This window comes from Struthio camelus, chromosome 21 (genome assembly GCF_040807025.1).
Source record: "Struthio camelus isolate bStrCam1 chromosome 21, bStrCam1.hap1, whole genome shotgun sequence".
Classification (NCBI taxonomy): Eukaryota; Metazoa; Chordata; class Aves; order Struthioniformes; family Struthionidae; genus Struthio; species Struthio camelus.
The window spans coordinates 5,112,201-5,135,407 of NC_090962.1; the positions used below are offsets into that span (position 1 = coordinate 5,112,201).

At 47.7% G+C, this 23,207-nt stretch overlaps 2 protein-coding genes across 11 annotated transcripts in view; both read right to left on the minus strand.

Moving 5' to 3' along the window:
* SAMD11 (sterile alpha motif domain containing 11) overlaps positions 1–4,965 on the minus strand; it is a 258,540-nt gene extending 253,575 nt beyond the window's left edge. Inside the window, exon 1 of the mRNA XM_068916038.1 lies at positions 4,153–4,965. The gene's annotated coding sequence lies outside the window, so the exon portion shown is untranslated. The remainder of the gene's footprint in view (positions 1–4,152) is intronic.
* Positions 4,966–6,633: 1,668 nt separating this feature from the next.
* Positions 6,634–23,207, minus strand: part of RERE (arginine-glutamic acid dipeptide repeats) — a 253,914-nt gene continuing 237,340 nt past the window's right edge. For 9 of the 10 annotated variants that reach the window (XM_068915489.1, XM_068915491.1, XM_068915490.1 and 6 more), the window contains 8 exons: positions 22,348–22,509; positions 20,808–20,921; positions 18,750–20,134; positions 17,718–17,940; positions 15,718–16,441; positions 11,455–11,601; positions 10,821–11,001; positions 6,634–9,720 (listed from right to left, as the gene is read on the minus strand). In XM_068915489.1, the coding sequence (XP_068771590.1) occupies positions 9,687–9,720; positions 10,821–11,001; positions 11,455–11,601; positions 15,718–16,441; positions 17,718–17,940; positions 18,750–20,134; positions 20,808–20,921; positions 22,348–22,509 (2,970 nt within the window). In that variant the 3' untranslated portion in view covers positions 6,634–9,686. The remainder of the gene's footprint in view (positions 9,721–10,820; positions 11,002–11,454; positions 11,602–15,717; positions 16,442–17,717; positions 17,941–18,749; positions 20,135–20,807; positions 20,922–22,347; positions 22,510–23,207) is intronic. The other variant, XM_068915495.1, reaches the window with a different exon arrangement.

Below are 23,207 nucleotides of genomic sequence, written 5' to 3' on the forward strand. Positions count from 1 at the left end.
CTAGGGAGTGAAGTCTCTGCTTAGGCTCCAAGTCTGAGCCCAACTCGGAACAAGTACAGCCTAGAAAATGCAGACAAAGCCTCCCCCATATGTTGAGGCAGCTGCAGATAAACCTCCCCTGTGTGCTCTCCTGCCGGCATGCCTTCACCTGGAAGGTCCCTGTACGTCAGCACGGAACATGCACATGATGGAACGTTTAATTAAATGCTGTTTTATTATGAGCAACGAGACAGTTCACAGTGGCCCTGTGTCAGCCCTAGCATTTTACAAACCCTTTCATTTCTGTATCACACGACACTTGTATGCTTTTCAAGCTGTGGCAGCAGTTGCAAACATGCACCTGCTCATCCTACAAAACCAGCATCTTACTCATTTTTTTCCTCTGAGAAATAACACACTGGCACTAGGAGCTGAAGGAGCAACGTGCCAAGTGAAAAACGTACTGGCACAAGGGCACAGTGTACTGTTGGGATCTGCATATGTATCGCAGACAAACCCTTCAAAATACCCAGGGTATAGCTGTGCAGATTGTCGCGACACTTGCCGCTCTCCGGCCTTCCATCTGACACGCTCCTCAAGCTTGTCACCCTTCCCGACACGTAGGCTAGATGAAGGGGAGTATTTCCCAGGCTCCCAGGATGTATCTGCAGTGGCCAGAGATACTACCTACCTATACAACGCTAATGAATTTAAGCTGTGATCCTTCTCCTACCTTGAGGTTTCCCTTCCTCAAACAACGACTACAGGAACACTAACAATATAAAAAGGCTTTGTGGGCAGATACATTCAATATCATGCAGTTTTGTGCACTGGAAGATATAGGGCTGAGTGGGCCCTTTCACAGATTAAAGTAGGAGCACCTGGAGAACTCACATATTTCAAAAGGGACACTTAGACTTCGAAATCATTCCCTCTGTTAATCCTCTCCCCCTACTTCCAATAAGGGAGCTTTGTCACAACCACTCCTTTGATGACAGACAAAAGCCTCAGTTTTATGAAGTGATGAAGCTCAGTGGAGTTTCTCAGGGAAACTGGTTAATGTGTTCCCTTACTTCTCTGCCACCCAATAGTCTTTGCTGCTTCTTAAGATATTGCTATTGATATCCATGTATTTACTGATACAGAAAAAAGCATTAAGCTGCAAAGGAGAGGACTAGAGGGAAGCCAAGAAAGATAAAACGTTAGATGACAATCTAACAGCGAGAAGACAATAAAACAACCCAACTCGGAGACCCCGCCCAGAGCTGTGGCTGAGTATTTTGAAGGCATACATTCAACTACGTTATCAGACCCAGAACGCTAGATTCCTTTCCTCGTAATTGCCCAGACTTTGTAATTAGGGTTTATTCAAACAAGCTGCAATGTCGGAGAAATTTCCATCTCACAGATTCGATTAATAGGCTGTTCCAGCAAAACCAAGTCCCCAGGCAAAATGAACACAGCAGCTCCACACACAGCTACTTTCCAAGGCCAGTACATCAATTTACTCCCTGATTTCCATTCCCATATACACATTCCTTGACACAGGAAACTCAGCCTTGGAGCTATAGTAAGGGACAAGACAGAGTTTATAAGCCAAGCAACTTCTTGCAAAGCCTGGTTCTTTCTGGTGGCATTACAGGAGGTAAGAACATGGGAAAAGTACTTAAAGAACTAACAAATAATGAGATGGCAGTGAAATGCGGGATTCAAACCTGAAACGCCCCAACAAAATTATCCAGCGTAAAAGAACGGAGTAACATGACTCATTACTTGAACCTTTTCTGGTTCTTTCTGTATGACAATTGTACCTCTGAGTTGCTGTGCTTAAGAGTGCTTAAGCGTAAGGAGAGGCTACTTCATTACTGTTAGCATCAGTAAAGCCATTCATGCCTACCTCAAAGCTGAGCTTGGTTTAATGCCCCAATATTTACATACCCTTTGACTTCCAAGACCCCTTTGATGGATGCATAAGCAGTGGAATTATCAAACCCTGTCCTGAGTATGACTTCTCCTACCCATCCAGTGTCCTTCGCTCACTAGATAATTACTAATTTTTATAGTGCCTTTTCACCTTCTGGAGAGCAGCGTAAGATTCGCCTAAACCCTCCCTTTACTCATCTGCCCAGAAAGTGCATTTTAACCACGTTTATTGGATGGCTCATTTCTCTTATTTGTGAGACCCAAGGAAGAAATGCCTATGCTGCTACAGAAACCTGCGCCGCACTGGCATTCACTAGCGTATCTGTACACATGCCACGGGTGACCATTCCTGGGATAGTTTTGCAAATTGTCTGAGAGTATATACAGACAAGTGTTTTTTTTAAATCAGATTTTTTCACTTATTTTTTCCTTTAGAGAGAGAGAGAGAGAGAGAGAAGGAGAAAGAAGAGAGGATGGTGAATAGGAACAGGGCAAGTAAAAAGTATATTCTTTATAAATATAGAAATAGCTGATTTTGTAAGTCAAAGTTTCCACTTTTACAGAGAGGAGCATCTGTAAAGAACAGAAAACAGCCACTCCAAATTGTCCATTTGGGAATTGTGGTCTGCATTATGTCGTTTGTAATCTTTTGCTCCAGTTAGTTTTTGCAAAGTAAACACCATGAGGAAAAATCAGGCTTAATTACCTTCTGTTAAAATTAAAAAAAAAAGGGGGGGGGGGCAGAAGGATGACTTGCAAAGGATGACTTGTACATGCAGGGCACTCAGAAAGCTCTTCCATCCAACACCAGACGTTCAGTCTTTCTGGTACAGTTTGGGTAAGGAACTACCCTACCAATACAAACACCAACAATCCTATCTTTCTCAAGCTTCTCTCTATCTCAAGTGACAGCAAAACAGAAAAAAAACCACCTGTGACTGCCAGCACACAAGCAGGTGAGTGGGGTGTCTGGAAGAGCATCTGTCACAGCACCATGGACTGAACACACAGAACAAGCCACTTGGCTTCCCTGGGGACCGGGGGACACTGGGGGCAGCTCCCCTAGGGACTGGAGGACACTGCCGGGGGGGGACGAGGGGGGCAGCTCCCCTGGGGACCGGGGGACACTGCCGGGGGGGGACGGGGGGGGCCAGCTCCCCTGCGGACCGGGGGACACTGCCAGGAGGGGGACAGGGGGGGCAGCTCCCCTGGGGACCGGGGGACACTGCCAGGAGGGGGACAGGGGGGGCAGCTCCCCTGGGGACCGGGGGACACTGCCAGGAGGGGGACGGGGGGGGCAGCTCCCCTGGGGACCGGGGGACACTGCCAGGAGGGGGACGGGGGGGGCAGCTCCCCTGGGGACCGGGGGACACTGCCGGGGGGGGACGAGGGGGGCAGCTCCCCTGGGGACCGGGGGACACTGCCAGGAGGGACACGGTGGGGGGCCAGCTCCCCTGGGGACCGGGGGACACTGCCGGGGGGGGACGGGGGGGGCCAGCTCCCCTGCGGACCGGGGGACACTGCCAGGAGGGGGACAGGGGGGGCAGCTCCCCTGGGGACCGGGGGACACTGCCAGGAGGGGGACGGGGGGGGCAGCTCCCCTGGGGACCGGGGGACACTGCCAGGAGGGGGACAGGGGGGGCCAGCTCCCCTGGGGACCAGGAGGACACTGCCAGGAGGGGGACAGGGGGGGCAGCTCCCCTGGGGACCGGGGGACACTGCCAGGAGGGGGACACTGGGGCCAGCTCCCCTGGGGACCGGGGGACACTGCCGGGGGGGGGGCAGGGGGGGCAGCTCCCCTGGGGACCGGGGGACACTGCCAGGAGGGGGACAGGGGGGGCAGCTCCCCTGGGGACCGGGGGACACTGCCGGGGGGGACGAGGGGGGGCAGCTCCCCTGGGGACCGGGGGACACTGCCAGGAGGGGGACGAGGGGGGCAGCTCCCCTGGGGACCGGGGGACACTGCCAGGAGGGACACGGTGGGGGGCAGCTCCCCTGGGGACCGGGGGACACTGCCAGGAGGGGGACAGGAGACTCGAGTCCCTTGGGGACACCGCCGGGGGCGGGGGGGGCGCACAGGGGACACCCTACCCTTGGGTTGAGGCTCCCCTCCAGCGGCAAGCCGGCAGGGCGGCTCTCCCACAAACCGCCCAGCGCCGGGGCGGCGAGGCGCCTGAGGCGCCTCAGGCACCTCCTCCCCGCTCCGCCTTCCCTGCCTCGCTTTACCTGCCGCCGCCTACAGCCTCTTACCTGCACTGCCGGCCGGGTGCCAGGGCCTGGCTGTGCGCTGGCCGCCTCCTCCGCCGGCCCCTGCTGGAACCTGCCGGAACCTTCTGGAACCTGCCGGAACCTTCTGGAACCCTCTGGAACCTGCCAGAACCTTCTGGAACCTGCCAGGCGGCAGGAGGCAGGGGAGGGGCCGTGGCCTGCACAGGGGGCTCCTCAGCACGCCGCTCGCCCCCCGGCCAAAGCCCTCGCGGGGGCCGGGCTGCGACAGGGCCAGCCTCACGTTTGGGGTGGGGGGCGCAGCAGGTTCAATCTCAGGCCTCGGGAGGAGCCGGGCGAACGGGCTGCCGCCCCCGCTTCGCCGCGGGACGGGGCCGCAGGCCGGCTCCGCTCCTCCAGGCTCAGCCACCCCGATGGCTGCCTCAACAAACCCTTCCCCAAGGGCCAAGGCACCGATTTCCTCCGTGACCAAAAGCAACGGAAAAACGAGGACTTTAAATCACCTGCCTGGCGCGTTGGAAACGGTTCGTAAACAGCGCGCGTAAAAAAAAAAAAGCTGCTCGCCTCTCCCCTTCTGGTTCCCCTTTCTGCCTCGCCTTCCTACTGCCCCGAGCAGCTCGCTAAGGTCTTCGGCGACCCAACCAAGCCCGCCGCAGCCTCTGCGGAGAGCGGAAACCTCACAGCACCGCCACAGCCACCTCCCTTTCACGCTCAAAGGGCAGAAAATCAGATTCCCAAACAGAAAGCCAACCTCTCCTTTTTCTCCTTGTACCTAAACGCAAAGCTATCCCACGGCCTAGGCTGGGCTGAAATCCTCCAGCCTGTCTCACTTTTTACAGCTGACGGCGCTGGGATCGGGTCTGGTAACGTACGTACGAGACAGCCACGTGACGGACGGCTCTCCAGCCTTCGGCCTTGTAGAGCCGCGGCATAACTAACCGGAGACCAACGTTGCAACACGAACTACGCGCTTCAATTTTATGTAGTAATGAAAATCCTCCTCGGCCTCGTGGGGTTCATCGTTTTAAGTCTGGAAACTCAACAACCTGCGGCAAGCAAGGGAGGGCAGCCTAAGCTCGTGGCAGTTTTCTGTTAAGTACAAGGAATTATTTAAAAAAAAAAAAAAAAGTGTCAAAATAAAGACAATAGCAAATGTTCAAGCCAGCCTCAGAAAAAGTACTTTAAGAAGCTATTTCCAGTAGACACAACTGACCTTCCCCTTCAAAACGCCACAGGGTATAAATAGAGCAGGCTCTTGAAATACCCAGCTCCAAACTCCCTTGCAGTTTGCCACAAACGCTGCTCCGTCTCCTCCAAGCCCGCTCGAACACCTGGGCGCTCTTCTCTCGCTATATTCACAACACTAAGCAGCTTGAACTGCAGTCGGGATATCTCACTATTTCCAAAAAAAAACCATTTACCAACACACAAGGCAGAGGCAGATCAAGAACGCAGCCCTGCTGTCTCCCTTCCGACCAAACGTTTGCTCTGTAAGGGTACTCGCTTCCCCGCTCTGCGGCATCGCGACGCTTTCTTTAGCTTTGGAGACACCGACTATCACGAAGTGCAAATACGGAACACCCAAACCGCCCAGACGAACACATTACAATCCCTGAGAAATGGAGGAAAAGGGGGGGCCGTTATAAATGGACGCCGACACAACCGCACGCAATTTGAGAGCGTACTTTTGCTTTTCAGCAGGCAAGGAGCAGACGAGTTTCCGCGCGCCCCCCTCTCTGCAATTACCGCTACGGTGAAACGCATCTCTTGCCGGTTCTGTTTCAGCTGCGCGTGCGAAGACTCTACCAGCAGAAAGCGACCCCTCTCTTGGAAAATCGGAGGCATGGAAAACTGCAGGTACTGGGGTATATTTCAGTGTACTATTACTCTAGTTTCAAGGTTATACTTTGTGAGTCACCAGGCCTGATTTTTCCCTTGCTGCTTTCCAACACCTTTGGTTCACAAGCTAAATTATGGAGAGACGACAGTATGCAGTCTTTTCTACCCTGTTGAAACCCAGGGAATTGTCCTCTGTTGGTTCAGAAGTTCTTATTTTTCTACTCTTCTTTGACCGATGCAATGACGGCCTCTCCGCACACTTCATTTTATTTTAACTGCTTGTCTGGGCTCAGACAGATTAGTGGCAACAATACATTACCATGACATACAGAAAGCCCCTGAAGTCATGACGACCAGAACATCCGCGCGCATTTGCTCTTTTCAATTTGACTGCTTAACTATGGGAAAAAAATACAGAAACTATGCAGTATGACTCTAGAGCATCAATGAGCCTCAGGCAGGCAGAATACATTCCAGAACTGGCCACAACGTTGGTGCTTTATGTACTGTATATTAACATTGAAACAACCTCTAGGGAGGAAAAAATAAGGCCAAGAAAGAGACAGGACAGCCTTAAAACACACCAGATTGCCATGCTGGAACCCTGTATTGCCCCAGGCGGACATACCCGTTTCCCACTAACGACAATCAACAGACACATTTGGCTTGCAGGCAAAACCTGGCTGCTGTAGTGTAGCTTGGTTTTATTTATGTCCACAAATATTTCAAAAAAATTACAAAATACTCAAATGGAGAGAACACAGAAGTCACGATTTCTGGGTTTCTACTCTGTTTACACTGTGTTATCCCATGGCAAACTACTCATATATACATTAAGCTTCAAGATATATATAAATGTAGCAGTCAGAATGTACACTCTGCTTTAATGGTGCAGTGAAACAAGCTCAACCAGGACGACATAGAACAACAGACGTTTCAAAAACACTAAAGCAAAATTAAAAAATAAGTCTTTAAAACAAAGGAAAAATAAGAGAGATTTCTTAAAGAATATCAAAAGGTCTGGGTTGTTTTAACAAGGGCATTGAACACCAAGATGGCTTCAAAAACCACTGCATGTAAAGTTGTAGTTAATCACTGGTCTAAAATGGAAGAACTTCAGTGCTTCTTTGCCGAATGGGAACACAAAACAATATTCAAATAATCAGAATGCTTATCTGAAAAAAAAAAACCAAGACCAACTAATAGCTTTTGAACTTAGACTGCAAAGCAACACTGTGTTTGAAAAAATACAGAGCGAAAGAGAGGACCATGGGAGGGAATTAGCATCTTTTTATTAAGAACCACAGCTAAAAAATAACAGCAAAAGAGAAGGGTCTGAAGAAACGGCTGAAGTGGCTGAACTCCCCAATCCCCAAATCCCATACGGTAAAAGTGGGGGGAGGGATGCTTTTAACTGAAATGCATTTAATTCTCTCTCTAAATTGAGGTGCTCTCTCTGCTGGGCAGGACAATCTCATTAGCTCTTCCAGCAAACATTAAAAATGTTACTCACTAGAAAACTATTAGCTATTTCACCTGATCACTGCAGACAGAGACTACAGGCATTGACTGAAGAAAGCTTTACCATCCGGGATTCTAGGCTGACCTGACGGTTTCCAAATCTCAGGAATACTAGCTGTTACGGCTAACGCCTTCGCAGAGAGTTCAAACATGGCAGACGGAACTGATTAAATGCTACTGCAGTTCCTTAGCGCTGAGAAATCTGGAATGGAGGATAGAAGAAAGAGGGAAGGTCAGAATGAAATGAAATAGGCCCCTCTCTCTCCAGTGACACACTTGCCTTAAACGGGCCTGGAACACCCTAACACAAGGTTTTAATTCATAAACTGATGTTACTAACTGTCCAACAGCAACCTTTTGGCATTAACACACTGACACTGATTTGAGACCCGTGCAGTGGATGAAAGCACTGTCCTGCCATGCCTTCCATTAAAATGAATGATTAACTACAAGTTTATCAGACACGGCTCAGTACAGTCCTATGACACGACCACCACATTTAACAGTCTACAACAGCAGAGATAGAGCCCTCTTGAGTTAAGGGAGATAACGGGGAGGAAGTTATGCACCAGTAGATAACATGGCCAGCAGATTCAGATGTCTATCGGCTGCATCGCCCTCTGCTCCGGCAAAAAACACGGCAAAACAATAAAAAAAAAAAAAGAAAGAAAATTTTGTCCAGATAGTTAGCAGAGCTGTCTACGAAAATGATGCCCACTGGCCTTCTGTGTATGCCTCTCCTTTTACCGTTCACATGGGAACTAAGCCAACAGGAGTTATTCTGCGCGGACCTATTGTGTCGGAAGTCAGTAAATGTTACTGTCCATATATCGAATTAATCTCAAAGCAGTAAGTTCCTGAGACGCAGAACTGTGGTGGCAGCTAAAAAGTTTTTGTTTACATAAAACATAACTAAGAAAGCCAAACAGAAATAGAGACTGATCTTTGTAAAACAACTTTAAAAACACTAAACCGGTTGCCTAGTCCACTTTTATTAAAAATATATCAAACACAAAAGGCCAGAAGAGCAAACCCTTCAAAAATATGCACATGCATACAAAATTCTGGCTGTACTAATATGAGCCATGGAACATTTTTTAAAAGGATCTTAAGAGATTATTTCTTTGAACTTTTGCTGATATTTACTGATTCTATAAGGGATAGTCTAAAACCAATTTAGTTAGATTAAGTTTCAAAAGGTAATAGAAAGAAGTATATTACAGCCACATTGAAGATTAACCCTTAAAGTAGGCATCAAAATGGTAAGCTAGTTCCAAGGGACACCTGTACTGCTGAGAAACCCAACTCAACAGAAATCATCTGCAGAACAGAGAGATGTAACACTAACAAAAAACAGAACAAAACAAAAACCCAAAACCAAGAACAGAAACAGTCATTTGCAACATTATCCCTGCAACTCCCTTTAATGCTTATTGTTGATACCAAACCAAATTTCAAGCTTTTACCCATTTGAAATTATTGACACCCATCATTCCCTTTAATTAAAGGGATAATTATATATATTTTTTTTTATTAAAAAATCAACTCTGTATTCTGTCAACACCAGGTAGGAATTCACAATTTGTGATGTTACTGAAAATCAAGATAAACGTTTCTGGAGTTTTGTTTTGTTTCTCCCCTCTACCCAAAAAGTTATTTACAGACTTAAAAAGCCATGCTGCAGAACTGAGCTTTTTTTTAAAATTATGAAGATTTCCTACAATGTATTAAAATAAAAGTAGATTTTTATTATTATAGCACTTGGATTCAGAGCTTGTTATGTCACCTACTTGCAATCCTTGTTTTTTTTAAAATAGATATAGATGCATTGAGTGTCTTCACGCACAGTGACTTGTATTGTGAATCTGATTCTAGCACCTACTCAGAACAAACTAATAAGAAAAAAAACAAGATTGCAGGAAGTTCTCTGAAAATTCCATACAGTCCTGTATTTTCAATAGGCTTCTGAATACGTTGTCATGCAGGGAGTCCCACACCAGTCTTGAGAAATCTTCTCTACAAACGAACACTATGCTGATAAGTCTCTACTTGTTGGGTGGTTGTTTCTGTTTTAAATATATAAAGAAATCTTTATAAGATATTCTTTTCCTTTTTGTAGCTCTTATTGTATGTAAAAATGTTCCATTCCTTCCCAAGGACCGGGGTTTCCATAGCCAGCATTACAAATAAATAATTTATTACAACTGTTTGTCGCCTTCTTTCTTCAGTCGACTGAAAGAGAAAGAAAACTCATTTTAACAAATGAAGGAGGTGTCACGACACTTCAGTGACAGCTTGTCTTCCCGGTAACCTCGTCCGGGTGCCCCGAAGGAGGGAGAGGTTGGAACAGGACTTCTGAGCATTCAGCACAAAACGAGAACCACTGCAACAGCACTGATAACGCCATCTGTCATGGGAGGAGGTGACGACCTTTCTCTACTGAAGCACTCCTTGCATGAGAGCAAGATCACTAGTGCCAGCTCATCAAGATTTAGCTTTACCTGCAGTTGCACATGAAATGACAATCAGCGGCCCATAGACCGGCTGCCCCCACAGTACAAAGCAAGCAGGCAACTTCAGAGGGCAGAAGCAAGGACTAAAACGCCAGAGTAGAGCAGTTTAAGGTAGGTATTTAATATGCTGTGTCCTATAGGTCCTTGCTATGTGCAGACATGCAGAATTGACCTTTGCTCAGGGCTGGAGGCTTTTTCTTCTGAGCCGACATATCATCAGTGACCATTGCCAAATAGGAAATAAGGTGGTGTTGGATAAAGCAGTCCAAAAAGAGAACCACTCTACTATAAGCACCATAGAGCATTCTGTGGAGAAAGAACTCGCATGATTAACCTAGGCCTTCTCAGCTGTTATTGTGGGATGCATATTATTCACCCATTTTAACCTCCTGTTGCCCTTAGTCATTTCTTCAGATTTATTGGCAGATAAATTACTCCCCACTTCTCATTCATAAAGCTTTTACCCACCCTCCTCCTCCACCTTTCTCAAGGAAGAATGAGAGATGTGGAAGCAGAAATCGTAGTATGTGCCACACACTAAAAACCCCAACCAGAGGTAGTCCCGCAATGCGAGACTCAGCTAGTCCACCTCTTGTGCCAGTAATTTTGGCCTAGCTTCCCACTGCCCATCATCTATGCTCAAATTAGATCTTACTGCAGCTTCACCATCCTCCATGGGTGCATCAGGATAACACTTCAGCACACAGTTAAGAAAGGCAGTCATTTCGAAGAAAAAAAAAAAAATAAAAGGAAGGGATGTGGAAAAAGATGAAGGAAGTTGGAGCACAGTCTCCAAAAGCCTTCAATGGCACCTCTCACCTGTAATAATCTTCCTGACTTGGTAGATGACCACCATGCATGTGAGGATGCCCATGCAACCACTGCTGCTCCATTGCCAGTCTTTGCAGCTCTGCTGACTGAGCATGCATGGCCTGCAGTTGGTGGGCTGCGGACATAGGAGGTGGAATGGCACCGGGCAGGTCTCGTGGGTAAGGGGTACCTATGACAGACAGAGTTACACACTTTCACAAACGTGCATTTGTTTCCACTATGAGGGCTGCAGAGAGTTGCCACCCAAAACATTTTTTTTTTTTTAAAAAAGACAGACAGCAAATGGGAGCAACTCGCCCAGGATTACGTGGTAAACACCTCAGTGAGCAGAGTAGGGTCCTGACCTCTCAGCCCGGGCCTACACTCACCATTTCACCACAGATGCCACAGCCACTCAGTTCCAGAGGATGTATTAAAAAAACATGTCTCCAAAACTATACCATACCCCCCAAAACGTACATACATCAGCCAGCATAATCAGGAAAGAAGCAGAACTGTGACGTTACAGCTCAACTCTTCTCCAAACACTCCCCCCCCCCCCAAGAAACGCTATGCCCCAGAAGAAAAGATGACAGTAAAGATCAAAGATCAGCCTCCAAAGAGGTCCATAAAATGCTCTCACCAAAGACTGGATGCCGGAGCATTTCATGCTCATGAGGTGGCTGCCCTAGCAATGGGTTGGGGATGGTCCCAGGTGGGTAGGGAAAGCGTGCCAAATGGGGCCCAGCTGCTAAAGGATCCACCAGTGGGTGAACAGGTCCTGCTGAACCTTTAAAACAAGGAAAAGAAGAAAGCAATCAACTGCTTGGGGAAGCATCACTATTGGGAGATCAAAAGCCTTGTTACCACTTGAGCTGGATCAGCATTTGGCCTAATTGGCGTGTAATTACCAGGAGCTTAGCTCCATCCAATTTGAAACCCACTTTTCTATCTTCAAGTGTTTAACGTGACATCTGCTTGCCAAACAGTCTTAATTGTTAAAGCAACAACCCAGGGCTTTTAATTTCAACAAGAAAAAGAAATCCACCAAGCGACAGGAAACAGCAAATAGCAAAACCACCGAGGCTTTCATTTTTAGCTGTTTCTTCCAACCCCCCACATACACACTGCAGCAGTGCTTGCTAATCAGACCTGCTCATCCTGATATAGGCAAATTGAGATAATGTTGTTCAACACTGAAGACTAAGAAACTCTTGCTGCACTGGACTGCTCTTGCCTTTACTTAGTCTTGCAAGATCTCTCCCTATACAGATGTTTTAAAATTATCATGACTACTTTTTCCCCATATGTTCAGCATCGCACAGGTTCTTGGCAAGGATCCAAGCCGCTCGCTCCCACCTCTTCACTTCCACTGCTTGTTGGTGCGTGTGCCTGTGCCATGGACTGGCCTGGGGAACTTGTCCAGGAATGAGTCATTTTTCTCCGAGCCTGTTCATATGCCATTCCACCCTCTGCCCCAAACTGCAACAGCAGTGCTGGCACAACAGCAGGTCAGTTCAGAGTCAGCAATAAGCTGCCACGCGTGAGCAGGACTGCTTCTTTTGGCAACAGCCCCAGTTCTAAGCATTCAACAAACTACCCTCCGCATCTGAGACAATTATTATTCCAGCAAACAGAACAGATACAAAAAGAAAAACAAAAACAACCAAAACCAAAAGCAGCTGGACACATCCGTGCCAACCTTTTTTCAACCTCTGTACTGCTGTGGTATATGAGGTCACCTCTCATTCCCAGAGTCTCTCTGGGTCCAATGTTATTATTCCTCCTTGCTCTCCTTCTAGGAACCTCCTGTTCTTGCCCTTTTACAAGTGACCTCAAGTATACGGCTATGAACAGGATTGTTTCATTGGGGTTTCTGGAGAGTCCTACAGATTTTGGAAATAAGCAATCCCATTTCTGTCTATCAGTGCAAATGACTATTCCATTACAGATCTGCTCCCACAAATAAACCTAGGAAGAAATATGCTGAACTCTGATAACTGTTCTGGGGAGAAGCAAAACAACAGTAAAGAACTGCAGAACACTTTACTACAGCATCAGTTACATCACAACAGGGAAACAGCATTTTTTTTTTCAAACCATCAATCTGGTGAGAACTCTGATCCGTTCACAACAAAGATAGCTAAAATTTACAAAGCCTTTCCCCCAAACTCCCTATTTCCTCTTTATATGGACAAAATCAAAGGATCACTAACAATATTTAGGACAGAAGCACTTAAGCACCCTACCAACTTTACTAATGCTACTTGATAGGCTGAAAGCTGGCAAAAACCTTTGTTTGCAAAAGATGATGTCACCCTCCTTGTGTGGAAAGGGTCACTTGTAGACAACCTCTCTAATGTCACTTCACTAAGATGGGGGGGGAGGGGGGGAACGACACACACTGACAAAACCTGAGAAATACTTGCTCATCAGCTCACCTGAAATCCCAGCATGCTGAACTGCTCGGGGTTTGCCTATGAAAGGAATACAACAGAGCTAACGTTGTTCTCCCTCAGCTCTTACCTGGTTCAGACCAGAAGCGTGTGGTTATTTCACACTCGGTTCATCCTCACTACTAAGGAGACACCCAGGTCTACTTTCTCATGAGACTACTCCAACAAATAACTGTGCTCAGGCAGCTGGTTGCACCCAGACAACTGAGACTGAAAACACATCTGATCCATCTCATTCCAGAGATTTATCTATTTTCAGGCAACTCGTTAAGCAGTTTAGGGCCTTACCCACCTGTGGAGATACTCCAGAGCAAGAATTACTTGGAGACACTCAAGAGCCCCTCCTAACTGTGCTTTAACTTAGCATCCAAAAAACAAACCCAAGCTACTTTTCAAGTACAGAGAAGAGAGACTTGAGAACTAATTGGCTAAGGTTTGCCTGCACCAGTCTCTCTCTACCCTCTGGACTGAGGCTTATCAGCCACATTTGCGTACAGAACAAATAACTGAGGAGCATCCAGACTTACCTGCACAGAGGTGGTAAACTACTTACCCTGAAGACAGAATCCTTGTACAGGCAAGCCTGCCCATAATTTGCACAAAGTCAATGCCAACCAAAGACCACAGCAAACAGCTTGAAGAACACTGATCCTCAGTGCAGTCCTCTCCTACCTGTCTCGCCCTAACAATCTCACAATTGAGATTGCTACACTATCTGGCTTCTGCAACTGCACTCAACTTCCTTCCCTACTCCAGAAAGCAGACATCCCAACTATGTTTAACACACGTGCTCCAAGGCGAAGCATGCGGTATTTGCTTGCACAAACAGTATATTTGTAGCCAGCCGCACCAGGAGCTGCACTTCGTGTATTTGGAGCGCTTTCTTTTTCTGACTTGGCTGCTATTGCACCTGGTGTCTTGCTTGCTATGCTCTCTGCAGTCTGCTACCAGAAAACGTGAAAACTTCAGTTTAGTGACCCATCTTCCAGATTCACAACCCGCTCAGAAGAGTAACTCTGCAGCTTGCTTTAGAAATGAACAAGGCACCAATTCATTTCTGAGCATATTAAGCACACTGGAAAAAAAAATCCCCAAGAAATCACGTAAATCACAAAAATCACAAAACGCCAACCCGCAAACGGAGACAGCTCTGATGAGAAAAATGACAGAGAATTTCAACTCAGCTAAAGCCAGATGGTTTGCCTGTCAAAAGGCTAAGGAGATGAAGCCTTCCTCTCCTGATTTTTTACAGTCTCTGTACGGGTAAACCAGCCTGAGCTCCTTTCCAGCTGTAACTCATAACGTAACAGCCATTAGCATCAGCACTGCCACCAGTTCCATGACATTTCTCCCAGTGAATTCCCTTTGCTCAGTAAAGTCTGCACCTGAACACCAAGTGCCACTGTAACATGGCACTCTAGGACTCCAGCAGTAAAAAAAACAGAAAGCCTTTTATAGCAATAGCGTACAGTCTCAGTAAAAATTACTGTACTATCATTTACTTTACTACTGTGCTGTTGCTCCGCACCTTCCCAAAAAACGTTTGCAACTCCCATCCCTGGATCACTCTGCAGCTACCTATTTCCTCCAAGTGGACAGACATTTTGAAATTCAGTCAGATGCTCATTCCACGCTACGCCGTTTGGGTACAGAACTCACACTGCTGAATGGGTATTAATTCCCTGGCACGGAGCAGGAATAGCAAGCAGCAGATGAGGCCAGATAAACCTAGTCTTTCTGCTTCAGGTCACTAATACAGTCAATAAAACCAATAAAATGCTGTTCTGGAGCATTTCAAGATAAGAATGAGATCAAAAAATTACCACCGCTCCCAACAACAGACAGAATATGAAAGTCCTTCCTGGAACGCTGGAAGTTGAGCAGCTGACATGCAAAATCCCAGCAAAAGCAGTAAAGAGCATGACAACTGGCAGTCTTCTCAGCTGGCATTTCAGAAATGATTTTAAGTACTCCTCCACCTCTTAACCCACAATCCTCATCTCTCTCCAGTTTCCTACTGTTCCACAAATTCAGTGGTGTGGACAGCGTGTGAAACGCTACTTAAGTAGAAAAGCAGGCAGGAGTAGGGCTGCTTAACACACACCTGCATTTACCCACACTTGGCTGCTACTGCCACCACCAGATGAGCTGTTCTAGATTTAAACCAGCAACGAGAATATTTCTGACAAGGTGTAAGCGTGCAGGTGTTAAGTACCGGTTTCACTAAACTTATCCTGAGCAGGAACACAACTCTGTCCTGGAACAAAACAGGATCACATGCTTGGGTATAGAATATACAGTACATTAGTGAAGCACAGAAAAACTACTTAATCTACAAACACAATCCAGCTATTTTGGTTGCGGCCCAGCAGTACTTCGACACTTTCCCCCTGTGGCCAAGACAAAGAGTTTGCCCTAGCAATCTGCTCAGCCCATCTCCCTGGGCTCACCTTGATGTAAAGGATCCTGCTGATGTAGGTGTAAATGCGAATGTATGTGTGAATGTTGGTGATGGTGAGGCGTAACATTGAACATCTGGAGCCGTGCCAAGGGGTCATTTGTCAGCGATGCCATCCGCTCGGCGTGTATTCTCTCTGCTGCCAGTCTGTCAGGGTAGCTCATTTCAGGCCGTAACTGTGGGCCTGCCAGTGCAAGTCTCTCTCTTTCGAGGGGGTTCAAACCCGGGTGGAAGGGAGCAAATGGGTGAGGTCCTGCTGTTGGGGGAATAGTCAGTGCACCATGCCTGGCAAAATGCTCCATGGGGTTAGTAGCTGGGTGCAGTGCATCTAGCTCTGGGGGCTTCACCTCAAAGCCAGGTTTCATCCTCTCTCTCAACTCCCTTTCCCGGATTTCTCGCTCCCGGATTTCCCGCTCTCGTAGCTCTCGTTCCCGGATGGTGGGGTCCACATTGTAGAGGCCAGGCATATGGTAGGCCAGAAGTGGATCAGTGGGGTTCAGGGGGACAAAGAAGGGATGGTTACGGTTTGTTGGTGACATGACATGAGGACGTGCATATTCACTCAATGTTCGTAGCGCAGGTGTATCTGGACCAATATAAGGTGGCACAGCAGCAATGGTTGTTGGTGGAGGTTCAAATGAAGGCCTCATATGCGCTGGCCCACTGAGCTGAGACTCTCCAAGACGGCCTTCGTGGGAGGAGCTGGATACCTTCTGCTGCACAGAACGAGGGAAAAGACTTTTAGTTCAGCACATTTAGCCTAAAAACGCAGCAGGCAGGCTTCCCCCTTTTCTGCGCCTCACGCTCCAAAAGGGCTAAGTTCAGTCTGCTGACCCTCACAACTCCTGTAATTGGGTGCTCCATCGTGGTTTGGGTAAGAAACGGATTCTGCCTCCCCCATAGGCCAGAAAATAGCCGCGTTGTAGTGGCAGCCTTAAAGCTGCACTAACTGCTGTACTACTTGCATCCTCATATGGGCGACAGCTAGCTGGTACACGTTACTACAGACTACCAGTCTTGTTTGCCAAGTCTTCTTCCTCCCTTCTCCACACTCACTTGTATCCCTAAAACGGACTAAACCCAGAGAAACTCATCTCCACAGCGTGCAGCACAACAAATTCTACTCCTTTCGCATCAGGATTTAGCATCCTGCTCTTCCCTCTATACACGGGCAGCACAGCACTTCTGGGAAAGGCAATAAGCACAGCTTACTCCAGCAAGTGCCCAAGGATTCCCCTCCCCAAAACAAAGCCAAGTCCTCATACATGACGTATCCCTTGCTGAGCAGGTGCTATATCCTCACCTTTACAATCCCGCAGATACACATAACTATGATTCAGATCCCCGAAATGCACCATGGAAGAGGAAGATTGTAGTACCGTCTTTTTCAGCACCGAGACGCATTACGCCCATTCTGGGGGGCCCAAGAGTAATCATTCCTTTCCACCAAGCCACAGAAAAGGAGATTAATTGTACGGGCTTTTTACTCCAGGACTGGAGTTTGGGTCCTCCCATAAAAATAAGTTATGGGCCTTTAGTCAAGTTGACTTCAAATTTAGAAGGCCTTCAGCTCCCTTTTTCAGGGGACAGCATTCTTGTGCCTGCACTTTAAAGGTAGCACAAGGTACCCATGGGAATTCACCACCTACACTTAAGGAGCATTTTTCATCTCAAAACTTCTACCCCAAGTAAATGGCAACACTTGGCCTAGTTATCCCCAGCTGTACTGGCTTCCCTCACATCAGAAACAGGGAGTAGAAACTCTCCATTACCTTTAAAGAGGAGAAAGCGACAGGCAGGCCAGGAGATGCTCATAGCCTGCTGGCTTTCACTTAATACACAAGGCTCCCATGTTCACAAGTACCTGACTGTACATGTACATGTACATATATATTAAAGCACTTCTGGCTAGTTGCATTCTGCAGTCACCTTCCAGTTCAGATCCTGCCATACCAACGCTCTTATAAAGCTCCTAGTTACAAATAAACTTACCGCAGCCCTTTCTGCTTCTCTTTCACGCTCACGCTCTCTCTCTCTTTCCTTCTCTTTTTCTTTCTCTCTTTCCCTCTCTTCTCTGGCTTTCTGCTCTGCCTCCCTTTTGGCCTTTTCAATGGCCTCTTCTCTCTTCTTGGCCAGTTTTGACCCTGCTAGAGGCATGAAGTACAAGTCTGCTCTTGAGCACGAATTGTAGCCACGGTCCAGGTGCTTATAGAACCTGGGATAAACAAAAGAAAAAAAAGAGTTCAGCCCTGGGAAAGACGCAAGAGTCTGGGATTTAAGAGCTTTACAGCGAAGCAAAATTAAATATCACTCTCTACTTACAATAACATAACCTGCTTCCCTGAAAGCCAAGAGAAGAACTAATCGTACCATATTACTCCACAGACAAGCAGAGCATAAATCTCCTCTTGGAAGTACAACCTGTAATACCCCATTTGAATACGCTGGCTAAAACAGTATCCCTTCCAGAAAAGCAAAGCAATATCATGCTAGAAACTGGGCATGACGAAGGCGCACGTGTAAAATACGCTCAACTCCCACATTCCCAATTTCTCACATGCGCTTCAAAAACTTCCACAGTGTAAATAAGCACCATTTCAGCTGATCCCCACTACAAAGCGATCAGCAAACTGAAGAATAACAATTAGGAGACAAAGGAGAAACAAACATGCAAATTCTCCATTCATACAACTCAGGCGCTTTACTGCAAACTAGGCAGTGGGAGCCAGGAAGGTCCCAGCTGCAGCACCACTTGCCTACCACTGCTGTCTGAGGAAGGCAAAAGGCGGAAAGGAACAAGATTACTGCTCATCACGATGTCTCCACCACAGCAGAGGAAGCCCTTAACAAAATGTTTTCTTGCCAAAAAGGAAAGAAATCAGATCTGGCTGTGGAGTTAATTTCCAGCTCAAGGTCAGTGATACCTGAACTCCACTGTGGCAAGAAAGGTGCAAGCTTTTGGGAGTGTCCTGCTAAACGGAAAGACAGAGCGCATTTAGGAAGCACCGCTGACAACCTCCATACCTGGCTGATTGACTAGCATGGCTTGGCGTATCCACCACAGTAGGTTCTGGTGATGGACTTCTAGGTGGAGGGGGAGGGCTTTCTGGTTCTTCAGCATCATCTGGAACTTCTTCTTTGATTTGAATAGGTGGCAGCGTGCAGGATGTCACCACTGGCACGTTTCCACCAGAAGCGGCTGATGTGGAGATGGGAGTCTGAAGTGGGATGCCAGGCACAGTGGGTGGCGTGGACGTGGAGGGGCAAGAAGGAGGGGTGATGGAAGGTGGGCCTCCTGGGACAAACGCATGCTGAGTAAAGGTGGGCTGGGAGGATACCTGATGGAGCCCGGATGGCGGGTGATTTGTGGACGGGGGAAGGCTCTGACTCTGTGTCAGCACGGGAGGCTGGGCTTGCGAAGACTGCAGCGGCTGGCTTTGAGGCATCAGCTGCAAGGGAGGGGGGTGCGCGGACGGAGGATGATGGGTTGAGAGAGAGCTCAGGGGTTTTAGAGCAGGCGGCGGAGGCAAGTTGGAGTTCATCGAGAACGGAGAAGGGCCAGAGAGATGGGGAGGGTGCTTGTGGGATGGAGCAGTGGGGAGCTGAGGAATCGGAGTGGTAGGGGGAGGTTTGATATGGGGCATGGCCATGGGGGCTGGGGGCAGGGGCTGCTCCCGCGGAGGCTGAGCCTGCTGCAGCGGGGTTGGTGTTGGCAGGGCAGGCTGCGTTACCTGAACCTGAAGAGCAGAGTGAGAATGAGATGGTGCCTGTGTCTGAAGGGGAACCTGAGACTGAGATGACTGAGTGGGGAGGGAAAACGGCTGGGGAGGTACAGGATGGGACAAAAGGGGCTGGGCCTGCAGGCTGTGAGGGGCAGGCTGTGCCTGGCTGTGGAGCGGAGGCTGCGAGTGAGGCTGCGAAGAGGCAGGGACCGGCTGGCTCTGTGACACACTCAAAGGCTGCAGAGGTGGATGGGGCGACGGGAGTCTCTGCGGGTGCAAAGCAGGGGCCTGCTGTATGTGAGAGTGAGGGGGCGGCAGCGCCGGGGCCTGGGGCTGGCTAGGAGGCTGGGCCGCTGAGGGCGAGACCTGTGGCGGAGCTGCAGTAGCGCTCGACACTGCTGGCAGCGATGCTGGCAACTGGGCTGATACAGGTGGCGTAGGAGGAGGAGCCTGACCAGAGCTGCCCTGTGCCTGGAGCACCTGGGGCTGTGCCTGGAGCACTTGCTGCTGAGCGGATGAATCTGAGTCGCTCTCATTGTCTTGAGGGCTAGGGATGCTGGGTGACGTGCTCCGGTTGTCCTGGTCAATGTCCTTGGGATCGCTGCTCCCTTCATCATTGACGCTGCGGCTATCAGAGCTCTCACCTTCGCCCTCACCCTCGGAGGGAGAGTTCGGCCTGCTGATCTCCTGCGGGGAGAAGGGGAAGAGTAACTAGCGTGCATGAGAAAAGCGCTCAGAGAACGTTACCAGCGCGCTGGAGGATGCAACACTGCTACACGTGTTGAAGTGGACGTACCACCTTTGGAGCCCTGCATGACTTCAGTTAAAGGGGTATTGGCAATGCCACAAGAAAAACTAGGCGTCAAAATTCCTAAATCCAGTGCATGGAATGATCCTGGTCAGGTAAAAAAGAAGTCATACACTTGATACACAACACCAAATAATGCCCAGTTACACTGGGCTGAAGAGGCCTCCTAAAATTATTTCAGTCGGGCTGTGATACCATTAAATTCAGAGACCTCCACTGGTCTTTTTCTAATTTGCCATGGAATACGCAAAAATATTTTTCAAATTAAAAAAAAAAGTGAAGGGGCAGGGAGAACAAACTCAGCTATGCTCCTACACTGTTGATATTAAGACTAAAAAAGAAGCCTCCGGCACTTTTACCCCATGTCATTCCACCGTTCTCCAACGGAAGGAGCACATCATAAAATGGGTTGGTCTTCTGGTCACATAACTAAATCACAATTTGACACGGCTTAAATCAGTTTTGTGGTTTTGGTCTGTTACTGGGTTTGCACCTCCTCTCACTCTCATCTCTTTTCCCAAAGCGAAAATATTTCTCTTCTGTGGGACTCACTTGAGTTTTGGATTTTTTGGCGTTGGACCTGTCAGGTTCCTCCGTGTCAGAAGCTGCCTTTTCCCGCTGCCTCTTGGAGTTCTTGAGGGGAGAAGATACCTCTTCTTTTATCTTCTGCCACAAATGAAACAGAAGAGAACAGTTACCAGTGATGTAAATGCAAAAGTAAACGGAGCACATGCTATCACTACAAAGTTTCATACAAATAAAATCAGAAGGGGGCCTACGAAGCAGGAGAGCTGATGAGAAGTTGCTACGGGCAGTATTTAACAGCGATCCAATACGCATGCCTCCCTCCGACCAATCCGAGGCGGCAGAGGAATCCCTTCCGGAGCTGCTGCTGCTGTATTGCCCATCTGCAAAGAGCTGCTCCCAGAGGACTTGCATTCACATCATCCTCTAGCCACTCCCTGTGGAGACCAAATTTAAGATGGGACCCAAAACAAGGCTACGGTGTTGCTTCTACAGACGGAAACCCAAGGGGCAGCTTGCAAATAAATCCTGCATGCTTTATCATGCAAGCTGGTGGGAACAAGGGATATCCTCAGGTAAAACGTTCCCCCATCAGGCAGATGTTGTTTTAAACTTGGAATTCAAAGGAATATTTTAAACCAGTCTTTCCACCTTCGCCTTTGCAGAATCAAGTCCGTTAGGAACTTTCATACCAGAACAACTGGTCCAGTACGGCATGATGGAGGCCAGCGCCAGTTGTTACAGAGGGTGGAGCAAGAATTCCCCGCAGTAGACAGGCACAGGACAATCCTCTTTCTACCACGTGAATCTCTTGCTTTTACTCCTAATATTTTGCAAGGCCTATCCCCTCACATACAGGGCTACAATGGAAATTCCTGCCTTAGCTCATAGTTTTACACATCACGTAATTACCTAATCTAACTTGAAATTTTGCTAAATTCTCAGTATTATTTTGCGACAACTTGCCCCATGCTCCAGTTTTGACTTTAAAATATTCCTTTTTTAAAACTTGCTACTTTTCAATTTATTCTGCTTAACGGCAATTCCCTCTTCATCTGGCTTTGTTTCTTCGGTACTCTCTTGGAAAAGCACTTGTTCATTTGAACAGGCTAAATAGTAAACTTGCTCTGAAAATCAAGCAAACAAGCATACAGAAAAGCAGTAACAACAGTAGTCTCAATTACTGCATATTCATATTCCTTTATAAAGAGTACATTGTGCTTAAAAAAACCTCGGAACTGTCTACTTGTCTCAGACACAGCACTTCTGATCTGCACTACTCCTGTGAGCCAAATGCTTGCATTTACATCTGAAATGGAAGGATTAGTTTACCATAAGAGCATTATGGTTATGTGCGAATGCTTTAATGCCTTTTATCGCTGCACATCCTTATATACAGGCACAAAGCATCACGCAGATGCGGCCTTTTATTTTTTGCTTATCTAAACACATAGGAACGTCTAGGTCACCGAGAGGCTCCTTGGCCTGCTAGAACCTCCACCTCGTTCAGTGGACTGAAGAGGCCTCAGGTGTCCAGTTCTAACACAAAACAACAGGGAAGTTCTACCTTGGTGGACTTCTTCACTGAATCTGCTTTGCTGTCGTTGCTGGAGGTGCTGGCAGCACTGGGAGAGTTACGGCCACTGGAACGGATGTCTTCGTTAATAGGCGAGGCTCTACCATCAGGGCTGGCTGGCTGCTTTTTACGACCACTGCGTAGTGTAGACATCTATTTGTTTAACAGAAATAAAACTATATCAAAGACAGCATTTGCCCAACTTTTTATTTTCCTGTGCTACAGCAGGGACATGGATGAGGCGTTCCTGCTAAGTGCTCAAGAAATAGAAAACCAAAAGCATTACACAGTTTTACAATTTGACCTTCAAAGCTCAGCCCAGCTTAAAATAAAAGGAGGCAAATCCTTCATTTGCCTACCCAATAAAATAAGCAGCACATAACGTTTTTAAGTAGCGTCTGCTGGAAATGAGAAAATTGGAAAGATGTTTCCCTAGCTGTTGCTTGCATGCTAGGTTTTCTTTGTAAAGGGCACGCGCACGCGTTCGTTCGTACGCACGCATGTGTGTGTGCGTGCACACAGTGGATGGGGTGAGGATGGGACCTTACTGTTCTATAAACAAAATAAAAAGTCCATCTGCTGGCATAAACCAGGGCAAATACGAGAGTAACCTAGAGATGAAGCATTCAGGCAGCTGAGAGCAATTTCTAAAACCAGTAATAGTTTCACTGTGCTCCTGCTATGCAATGAGGAACCACAGTAGAGTTTGTTGCAATAATTAATGCTGTTTCACCTGTTTCTCTCCCAATTTAGCAGCTGTCTGGATGACTGGCCAGCAAAAAATGGTAAAGCCAACGTTAAGCTGACAGCATAGCCTGACGATATTTAGAAGCAACGGCCACGTAAACATG